Genomic DNA, 11,475 nt, shown 5'->3' on the forward strand with positions numbered 1-11,475 from the left:
CTTAACTGTCCTAATAAATGTCCTAACGAAAAGCCCAACAAACCCCCAACCCCTCATGATAAAAATGAAAAATTGTTCGTATCATACTAAATTCTTTTTTGAAAATTTAATACCATACGAACAATGTTTAGTATAGACCCCAAGACAATTGAAGCAAGATCCGCGAGTAATTCTATTGTTTTTTTTTTTTTTGAGAGGGAGTAACTGTAATTCTAGTGTTTGGCTTCACCATATATGCGCCTGTAATTCTCATTAAGATTTTGAGCAAAGCTGAACATTGACTACCCACCTATACAACTTGAAGCAAGTACAGTTTCAAGCACACAGCAAAAACGGCAGGAAGAAAGTAAGATACTAACATATGATACAGAGACGGCACACAATGGCGGGGATATTTCTGTAAACTATGTACCATATACAAGGGAACCTAACAAAACTTTTCTATACCAATGTACAAAAGCAAGCATTTCTAAGATTCCTTAATTGCTTCTGCCGGGTTGAACATCTTTTCACCACCAGAAATGGTCCTCAATAGTTGTCTAGACACGTCCTGAGTGTGCGTTGCATTCTTCACACGACGTGCTCTTACCCACGCAGGCTCCTGCAGAAGTTGTACAAATGTGCGTTTCTTTACTTAATAAACCTATGCTTTCATGCTTTTGCTCAAAATTAGTCATAAATCACCATAAATTACCTCAGGGACAAAACGGGAAAAGCCAAACTTTATCAGGAGGAGGATATGCTCAATGATCAGAATCGCAGCGAGCCCTGGCTCCAATTTCCACTTCCCTTCCGCGTCATATAGGCAAACCAAAAGTGCACAGTTGGTGCAAATAGACATCACTATTAAAAACTGTAATTACAGATACTATATCCAATTAGAAACTACGTCTCAATGGAAAACAAACAAATTCAAATTAAGCTGAAGAAAAACTCATTTAGTATATAGACTAGCCTAGGGGGGAAGGGCAGGGGTACTTGGTAATATACACTAGTTATTATGTCAGCTTGGGGAGTAAGGCAAATAGACTGTAAGCAGAGGAGGTGAGAAGAGGAGGATATCAAGAAAATATTGGAGGATTTAGTAGTTTAGTTTTGGGAAGGGCAGCTATTACTATCTTTATTTTACTGTCAATTTTCAATTACCAATCAAAGAACAGTTTTCCTTCTTAATCTTCTTCTTGATCTGCTTTTGAGTTATCCGTTCTTATAGTTTCGAAGAAGTGTGGCACCCACATCTTGGAAGCTTTCTCGGAAAGATTATCAAGGATTTAAGTATTACTCCTGCCATATTCAATAACTTCACCCATTTCTAATTTGGGTTATTTCAATATATTCTACCCAATTTCATATTTGGAACGGGTCCACACAATAAAATTATCCTCCCTCCTTCATAATTCAGTATTCATTTGCTTAGGCACAAAGTTTTTTACGAGGTAGAATATTAAATCATTTGAAGGATATTTCCTCCCTTCTCTTTCGTTGCGGGACATCCTATTTTTTGATGTTTCAATCCAATAGCAACATCACCTATTTTGGATATTTTTCTACTAGATTTATCCTCATCACATGGGTGCCCTATATATCTCTCACAGTCTCTCTATCCTCACCTTAGCTGAAGTGCCTCCCTTAATGTAGCAACTCAGACATAACAGAATAAGTATATCATATCGAGGAGAGGACAAAAAAAGTAGATACGGTTTAAAATATTGGAAATCTATTATTGACAAGAGGGAAAGGTAAACGTAAACGAGGATACTGAGTACTAATATATTATAAATTTATAATTGAGATGTGGTCCCAACTCCCAACCTAAAAAAAGACAGTGAAGTATTATGAGACATCCAACAATGGCAAAAGGAATTTTACCATGAGCTCTATCTACTGTGTGGCTCACACCAAATTCTCTTTCCTAAATAAAGAATCTAATATAAGATCATAGTCAATTTAATTTTTGAACCCCGCTATTTACTTAGTGGCTTATTTAGCTCCTTCATGCCTATTCTAACTAGTTATTTCGGATTTTTACTAGCGGCTTTAAATACATCAAACTCACTCTTTAAAAGCAATGAAGACGGAAACTAATCCATGTGTCCCTAAAAGATAGGCCCAATTTCCATTATGGTTTGTTTCTAAATGATTGCTCCATTTCCTTTTTAAAGATTCTTGCCCTCACAATCCCTATCTACTATCCCATATGCAAAAAGACAAAAAATTATCTACCCGCTTAGCAAACTCCTATAAAGGTACAAAGATGAAATGGGGAAAACAATAAGGGACAGAGGGAGTAATGTTATTCCCCAAAATATTGGTTAAAGGGGATCGATCAGTTTAGCAAAAACAAAAGAGTTGAAAATTTGCTGGCTTGCCTGAAATATATTCAGCCACGCTCCAATTGTAACAGCAGCACGAGGAACAGGCCTTTTGTGCATGACAAGCAACTTCAGCGCATCTGTCCTGATCTCCATAATATTGTTCTGCAACAACCACAACTGGTCATATCTTCAAACTAGATACTCAAACTTAGAACTGATGTAATTAATTATTTATAAGCTACTCACCACAACGGCAAAAGCAAATGTGAGGGGAAATGCACTTGCAAACATCATAATCATTCCGAACTGCAGAGCCAACTCCAAGAAATCTGCATCAAGTTTACAGTACAAGTCCTACAATCAGAGTAGATTTTCTCTAGATGCCTCGAAAGCTATGGTAGTAAGCCAATCAACTACTGAAAAGATAAGCTTGAAAAAATATATTTTTGACCCAATATTATGAGGGGAAAGTATTACCATCAAAAAGTCCATCTTCAAGTTCTCCTCCAATGCTTGCAGAGTAAGCAGATTTCAGGTACTCTTTCTCTACTCTTGAATTGACCTTTACCTTCCCTTTTGATGACCCCTTATCGTGCTTCTTCTTGAACCTTGATAACATTAACAGGGATGCATCATCAAAACGAAAGGCTGATGGCAGCATTAATTTAAATTACTTTTTAAGTAACTGCAAAGATGATACCTACAACTTCCTCTTTTAGAAAGAGATAGATGAAAGCTCACCTAACTGCTCCATGTTTCTTATAGCTGTACTTAAGATATGGGAGAGAGTTTTCAAGCAGATTCTCAAAAACCTGCAAACACGTTACCCGGATGATTACATTCATAACTTTCAAGTGGAAGACGAATATTATATTTGCTGCAGAATATCTTTATATGTCAACCTCTGAAACAATTAGGCGTTGGATCAAAACTTTGCGAAGTGTCATAATATTGCGGTGGAGCAGAGCATGATAGAAAACTCCAATATATGTCTGCATAAAATAAAGTCCGAACAACTGCAAAAGAATTGGCAACAAAGGATTCTCGATTAAGAAGCAGTATCCCTAAGTGAATAAACATACTGATGCATAATCAATCACACTCACCTTGTAAATCAAGCTATCGGCTCGATACTCTTTGTCGTCGATGTTTTCATTTTTTATGAGATCAGCAGATATTTTGCCCCCAATTCGTGTAAAATATTGGATAATAAGTAGATAGACAGCAGTCAGCCCAAACCTATAAGATTAAGAAGAAGAACGATTATATACATACTCTAGTGGCAACATTGCTGTTATTAGCAAAAAGTATGTCTCCACATGACACGTCAAAGGGATAAAAGAATTCTTTTAACAAAAATCAACTCTATCCACAAAAAGCTAGTAGCAAATCCAGAACTATTTCCAAGGTGGAGAAATGTCCAAGGAATGACAGATAACTCAAAATAAAAAGTAACATGCAATAGTACTTATTATGCAAAAGTTCCATAAAGATCAGAAGAGGAAAGAGAAGGTGAGAAGTCTCTATCAAACATGTGTGATATCTTGTTACGGTAGCATTACGCAAACATCATGCACTCATGTCTCTTTGCAGGAGTACTTGCACAAGTATATTTTGCAGGTTATTGTATTTTTGGTGCCCCATTCTAGTGACAAATACTTCATCTATGATAACCTCAAGCTTCATCTGTAATACGATAAATTAAAACCAGTACTGATGTCGGTGATCTATGAGTAGGCAATCATCATCAACAAAGCAGCAGGGTCAGAGGTATATATATATGTCAATAGTTCAGATTTGACTTGCTTGCTTGTTGGAAATTTGGTAGGTTGAGAGACTGGCCTGACTTAGCAATCGGAAATACAGACATCGAGTTGTGATCCGAGTCTGTTCACTCTGTTCAGTTGGTACAGTATCCAAAGATCAATCTGCTTTTGCACCGGACTGAAAAGCATTGGATAAATTTATTCACAGACAAACTGAAGGGTGCTTTGGAGGGGACTACTACGGCTCCTTAAATAAGAACCAATGTCATATAATCAATAACTACCATAGCAAAAGTAAGTATTAGATGGAAGCCTGTGATAGTCACTGATGTCATGTAGGATAATGCACAATTCATGGAGTCAGCGCTAAAGTGTGTGTTCACAATCCACTCTCTATCGGTAGAATACATATGTTCTAAGTCAATGGTTTCATTATTACTTGACAAAAACAGGGGGTGTTCGACAACAACTCTTTAGTTGTGATCCTTAGCCCAATGTGCAAGTGATGAAGTTTAATCGTCTATGAATTAGTGGACCGATCTTGACAAAAACAGGGGGTGTTCGACAACAACTCTTTAGTTGTGATCCTTAGCCCAATGTGCAAGTGATGAAGTTTAATCGTCTATGAATTAGTGGACCTATCTTAACTTCATGAATTGTTAGAAAAAAGAATTCCCCCTGTTGTCTATCCATCATTAGTCTCCTTTTATTGCCTCCAAGGCTCCAACAATTCCACAAACTGCGATTGCACCCATTAGTCTCCTCTTTGCCTATACAAATAACATAATCCTATTGCTCCTATTAGTCTTCTTCTCTACCTATTTTCTCTCTTCTTACCTAATACATTCCCTCTACTAAAAATGTCTACTCTCGCTCAAAGTAAACACCATCACCCCGGACCCCCTGTTCTGCCTCTCATCGAAGAAAGTATCAATGACCCCATGTATAAACATTACTTGCCTCCTGAACAACTCCAGCCTTCGAGTCCTCACAATGACACTCGGTGGGTACAAACGAAATTCCACATCAATGATAAAGGCTTCCATTATGGTATCAAGCCTCACAAACTTCTTTATGAAACATAAACCAGTTATTCTAATAGCAAGAACGTGGACATCGATTAATGTCTCAATATGTAATCAGAAGTATACGCTTCGTCATGCAACAGCTGCTGAATGAACATTGTTGACGGTAATGTATGGCCTTCAGCAAGGTTTTTTTTAGGGATAGCAACATATTATTGTACTGTTAACTTCGAAGTTTCTAAAGATTAGTTTTATTTGATTTTTTTCCCCTATAAATAGGAAGACGTCTGAAATTCATGAAGGGTGCTTAAAAATCATAATTTTGTATCAACTTTGGAGGAAGGAACATGCTGTAAAGATTTTAGCGGATTAGAAACTCAAGTTGTGCACCACACGAGATTTCAGTTTTAACCTGACTGCTTAGCAGTCCAAAATCAAACTGAAGGGTATCACCAGCCTCTTGGACTGGGCGATGGTTCGATTTGATATCTATTGGTCCAACAAAATTGATAATCCATGATGAAGAGGGAAGGTTGGACCAAGGCACACTTGAAAGCAAGGATGTCCAAGATGGAGATGAATTGTACCCCCAGGTTGTGGATACGACTGCTATTATTATTATCTTTATATCTAATAATCCATGTATTTAACAGTATAGGACTAAGTTTCATGTATTTAGTTAATAGTTTTGTGTGTTTTGGATCCTTATTTCCTTTGTTTGTAAATCTTAAGAATCAATGTACTATTCGTTGATCTGCATTTGGATTTTTGACGTGACCCAACAAACATTTCGAAGACATATATCGAAGAAATTAAAAAGGGTTGGTGCACATCAAGTTACGATTCTTTTAAGCTTATCATGTACTACCTCAACGCGTAATGAAGCCTTTGCAGACTGCCTTGATTACAAATTATTAGCACTCAATATTCATCAAAACAGAAGACAAAGGAAACTTACTTTATGATATCCGATCCAATTATTTCATAAAGATGCGCATATGCTAGCTCAAATGGCAACTGAAGACAAATAATGCTCAAAATAATGACAGCATCATTTCTGATCCTCTTTAGACGTCCTTTCCATTCATATCTTTGATATGCTTCTTTCTCTATAGCATTATCTGCTTCCAGTTTCTTTGCAAATTCCAAGGGATGCTGCCTAGAGTTTAGATCCATTCCAAGTATCTTGTGTCCAGGTCCTGTTCCAACTGTGTAACTGATGTTCCATCTGGATGATAAAGAACCAGTAAAGATGTGATACTTCTGAAGCAGTAAATACATTAGAAAGTAGAAAATAAAGATAATGCTTTTGACACTCCATCATTGTAAAAACCTACCTGGTTATAAGAGCATAATTCTTCCGTTTCCAGAACTGGAAGAAGAACACAGCCCATGATATGATGCTTATGAAAAATACTGGATGAGCCAGAAACTGCAGCGATCTGAGAGAAGACACAAGAGTTATTAGCAAAACCGCCGAAAAGTAACGAAAGACTTGATAACTTGGCAATAATTTACGAAAGTGGCACCCACCCAAAGTCAACTGAATGCAAGACGATCCCTAATACTGCTGGAAAGAGTAACCATTGAGTATACATTCCAAGAAAAGCAAAATATATTGCTATCTGCACATTGTGGGCTCTGTTGGTGAATCTCAGAAAACTGAAAAAGGAAAGCCTGAAGTAAATTACACAAGTTTTAGAGTCACTTCAACTTGCCTTGGTCCCAAAGTATAAGTATATGTCATCAATTGGCTGCCTTGTGACATCCCAAATGTTAAATGCCCAACTGCTCACCATCTCCTTCTTTTTCTGTTCATCTGGTTTCATAAAGGTCGTGTCATGCTCAACTGAAAACGCAGAAATCCAGGAATAAAGGCACTTATCATACCATGCAAAGGAAATACTTCTTTCAGAATGCCTTCTGTTTCCAGTCTCTGGAGAAGAGGCTCCCAGAGTTCCCAGTAGAACTTTTTGCTGCCATATTTAAGGGGTACAGCCAACTTACTTCTATTGACCTGCAATTATTGGTATAGTAACCCATTACTTCTAGAGCAACTACTTCATATTTACAAGAAATCATGGTCAAAAGGCTGAATGATCATCACTTATATGGAAGGACAAATTCAGCACACTTAATAAGCCATAATTGATAATTCTGAGTACTAGCAAACAGTAACGCGTCCAGATCAACCAAAAGGTTAAGCAAACGGCAAAATAGGCCCCCAGGAATAGAATTCTCATAGACAAAAACAAGAGTTCGGGGATCAGAAGAATGCTTACTATTCCATGAATCAAATGATGATAGCAATGATGTCGTTCACACCAACTAAACAATGAGCCATCAGCCTGCCTTGCAAAGGCCTTAACCTGATCCCAATCAAAAGCCAAGTCCATTCCTGAGAAACATATCAGAAAGCAAAATTACCATGTAGTGTTGCTCAGAGCACGAAAAAAGCCATATAAAGCCATCCAGTGGCTGAGGCAAGATGTAGGGAAAGAAATGTAACTTATTGTTAGTGTTCTTTACTTCATCCCTCCTCATTTTTTCTGTCACTCAGAGTTGCTAATGGTAAAAGAACATATAAATATAAAAAAGATAACATGTAACAATGGAACAAGAAACTAGATAGGGTTAATACCGATATTTGTTCGTTTTCTTATCTGCAATTCTGCTGCAGCCTTACCCAGGGCCTCCAAAGGTGCTGCCAACTGAGACAGTAACATCCAACTTTAACACACCCTTGCCAAATTAATTTCCCAATGATATACAAGGAACATACATAGGCATTCACATTCATAATCAAAATTAGAAACTAATATTGCAACACATTGTAGATTGTCTCTGCAAACATTTTCAAACACTAGTGCTTACTCAATACTAACCATATCGGATTTAGAACTCGCTACTATTAGTATATATTGAATACCCTAACGGCCCATTTGATAGTTGGTCATAAATGGTGGTAATGGGAATGAATTTGTGTGTAAATTTGTGAAAAATATCATTGTCCATTCCCATGGTAATGCTAATTTATCCTAAAGTGTCCACTTTCCTTCTTGAATTTTCATTCCCATCCAATACCACCTTGTAGGTGGTAATGAGTGATAATGAAAATTGCTTCTCCTTGGAGACAAAAACACAAGTTTATGGGTGAGATTGCTTGCCCATGGAGAAAAAATACCTTCCCATGGAGATTTTAAGGGTGCTTTCCTAATAAAATTACACTTAAAATTCATTCCCATTACCGCAATTTATTAACGACTACCAAACGGGCCGTAAATTCAGACATTTAGACCATTTCTCAGCCAATAGAGCAAAGTCTAGACTGTTCAAAGTCTTTCAATATCACAAAAACACATAGAAAAGCCAATTTACAAGTTCATAAACAATTCTAAATCCCAATCTATAATACCATTAACCATAGAAGTAACATTATACAAAATAGTTTTCAAGAATATGAGGAATTAGGCACAACAACATGATTATCTTAATTTGCCCAATAGTTAGTTCGGATCATATATTACACCATGATGCGTAATTTTGTGTTAAGTTCCTACACCAAGAACATATTCCTTAGGGCTGCATATATATATAAATCCTTTTTATATTAAACAAAACTATCAAACACTGAAGACGAAACTTGTGCATAATAACAAGAAAGGTCAACTACTACAACTAAAATAAAAATAAACAAGAACACAAATTAAAAAAAAAAGAATACACCAAAGAAAAAGAAAATGTTGTTATATATGAAGAATCATACAAAATTAAAACATAAGAAAAATACTAACCTTAATAAACTCATGAGCAAGCCCAGGAACAGTCTCAACCAACAAACCAGTTTTCTTTAATTGATCAACCAAAACTTCCATAACTTCATTATAATCTTCATATTCTTCATCTTTTTCTTCTTTCTTTGAAAACACTAAAGCAATCTCAAAAACAGGTTGTTTTTCTTCGCTAAGCTCATTCATTTTCAAAAACCCAAAAACCCAGAAAATCCCAAATTTAATTTCCAAGAATGAATCTTTTTATTTAAGGAGAAATCATAGAGGAAATGACATATTGTTAAAGGGGTTGATGAGAAAATGGGTGTCGAAATCTTGGATCAATTGAGGAAGATTTTGCATGGAATATATAATTGGGCAATGTGGGTAAGTTTGAGATAAACATGAAAAATTGTTGAAACGCACAGATTTTGATGTAGGAAAAGAGATTTGGAACGGCAAAAGAATAAATTTTGGAAAATTGATGTTATTTTGGGTTTGAATTTGACACATAAAAAAAAGAAGGTGGAGACTGGAGAAGGAAGAAAGACACGTGGTGGGGCTGTGGCTTTTTAATGGTGCAACGGCCTTTTTGCTGGGAAGACAGTTAGCGATGCAACATGCAATGACCATAATTCTTCCAAGTCAAAAGAGTCAGCAATTTAGTTCCCATGCTTATTAAGTCATCAGTCCATCCACCAAGGTACATGTTAGTAGGCGGTGGGGGTGTGACTGTGTGAGTGGATTTTTAACAAATTTTCAATACTGATCTAAATATTTTTTGAATTTAGTTTAATTGGATAATTTTTTCTCGAATTCGAATCTAATCCAGTCCGATTATTATATTTCTTTTTCGATTTAGATTCAATGATTCACAACGTTTTCTCGTAATTGAATTTGAAAAATTAAGCTCATTATATACATTCCATAACATAAGTCGCATACATCTTTCATATTATACTAGCTTTTTAAGCACGTAATGCGTACGACGATAATTTTTTCATTGTGATATTTCGTAATGTCGAGTAGCTAGTTTTACAGGCACGCAATACATGCAGTGACAACTCATTATAATAGTGGAAAAAACTTTGTCTACCCATCGGGTAGACTACCCACCATTAATAAAAACTTGCTGAGGATTGTGGTAATGGAATCCAACTCAACATAATTAATATTTTTTTAATCCTCTATTAGTAGTGGGTTGTCTACCCGGTGGGTTGTGTAGCAATGTCCTATAATAGTTTAAGTTGAGAGTTTTTTCAATTAAGGCTATGTTTTGTTCAACTTATTAAAAGTTATTTTCAACAAAAATAAGTTAAATTACGGTTTTTTCACCATATACCCATGACAAATTTTTTTTTTTGCACTATATACCCTTTCAAGTTTCCAAATTCACCATATACCCTCCACTTTAAAAAAAATACATCAAATTGCCCTTGATGACTAACATCGTTAACGTCCGTTAGTCACTAACCCCTAATCCCCTCCTAACCCAAGTTAACTAACCCTAATCCTAATCTTATTTCTAACCCTAATATCCTAACCCTGACCCTAATTCTAATCCTAATATCCTAACCCTAACCCTAACCACCCAACCACCATCCCTCCTCCACCCCATCCCTTTCCTCCACTACCCCACTCACCACCACCATCCCACCTGCCCCCCTCCCCACCTGTAGACGCGCATCCCTTCCCCCACTGACCCACAACCCACAACCCTCCATCCCCTTCCCCCGCACCTAAGTTCAAGGATTCAGTCGCCCCACCTCAGCAACCCCCTCCCCACCACCCACCGAAGCCCCCCTCCCTCTCCCCTTCCCCCACAACCCCCTCCCTCTCCCCTTTCTCGCAGTCCCACAACCCCCCTCCTCTTCCCTTTCCTCCGCAGTCCCACAACCCTCTCCCCTACTATCATATTTGTGTTTTTTTCTATTTTTTTCGAGGGAGTATGTTTGCATGATATAGTGGTAGATATCTTTGTTTGTTGGGAATGTGATAGAGTCAATATTTATGTTTGTATGATGATTGAAATGAAACTGAATGTAGTTTTTGCTAATTAATTGATCTAGGGTTTTCGTGTTTCTCTGTTTTTCAAAGAATTTATGTTTGTATCATGATTGAAATGAAATTGAATGTCTATTTTTGTTTTGCTTTCTTTGTTTTGCTGCTGCTGATAGTATTTTCGTTCTTTTCTCGTGTTTTTTTCTGTTTTTTTCGAGGGAGTATGTTTGCATGATGTAGTAGTACATATCTTTGTTTGTTGGAAATGTTATAGAGTTAGTGTTTATGTTTGTATGATGATTGAAATGAAATTGAATGTAGTTTTTGCTAATTAGTTGATCTAGGGCTTTCGTGTTTCTCAATTTTTCAATGAATTTATGTTTGTATCATGATTGAAATGAAATTGAATGTCTGTTTTTTTGTTTTATCTGTTTTGCTGCTGCTAATATTATTTTCGTTCTTTTTTCGTGTTTTTTCTGTGTTTTTTTTTTGTTTTTTTCGAGGGAGTATGTTTGCATGATGTAGTGATACATATCTTTGTTTGTTGGAAATGTTATAGAGTTAGTGTTTATGTTTGTATGATGATTGAAATGAAATT

The 11,475-nt window shown here is 36.5% G+C and overlaps 1 protein-coding gene across 1 annotated transcript; it reads right to left on the minus strand.

The window, feature by feature from the left end:
- Positions 1 to 218: 218 nt before the first annotated feature.
- On the minus strand, positions 219 to 9,484 carry LOC104903688 (anoctamin-like protein At1g73020). Its single transcript, XM_010691779.4, has 16 exons — positions 8,901 to 9,484; positions 7,748 to 7,817; positions 7,389 to 7,504; positions 6,997 to 7,123; positions 6,825 to 6,925; positions 6,640 to 6,731; positions 6,444 to 6,548; positions 6,065 to 6,334; positions 3,422 to 3,554; positions 3,218 to 3,331; positions 3,057 to 3,127; positions 2,793 to 2,923; positions 2,562 to 2,644; positions 2,370 to 2,477; positions 695 to 853; positions 219 to 601 (listed from the first exon to the last, which is right to left on the minus strand). Exons 1-16 carry the CDS (start codon positions 9,081 to 9,083, stop codon positions 470 to 472), a joined length of 1,995 nt encoding a protein of 664 aa, XP_010690081.2. The 5' UTR covers positions 9,084 to 9,484; the 3' UTR covers positions 219 to 469.
- Positions 9,485 to 11,475: the final 1,991 nt, after the last annotated feature.

The sequence above is a fragment of the Beta vulgaris genome, chromosome 9 (genome assembly GCF_026745355.1).
Source record: "Beta vulgaris subsp. vulgaris cultivar EL10 chromosome 9, EL10.2, whole genome shotgun sequence".
Classification (NCBI taxonomy): Eukaryota; Viridiplantae; Streptophyta; class Magnoliopsida; order Caryophyllales; family Amaranthaceae; genus Beta; species Beta vulgaris.

What these genes read in the sequence shown, in the direction of transcription:
- LOC104903688 (XM_010691779.4), bottom strand. Translation starts at nt 9,083, where the DNA reads ATGAATGAGCTTAGCGAAGAAAAACAACCTGTTTTTGAGATTGCTTTA. An exon ending in TTGCTCATGAGTTTATTAAG is followed by an intron (nt 7,818 to 8,900) that starts GTTAGTATTTTT and finishes TTACTGTCTCAG; the next exon opens with TTGGCAGCACCTTTGGAGGC. An exon ending in ATCATTTGATTCATGGAATA is followed by an intron (nt 7,124 to 7,388) that starts GTAAGCATTCTT and finishes CAATAATTGCAG; the next exon opens with GTCAATAGAAGTAAGTTGGC.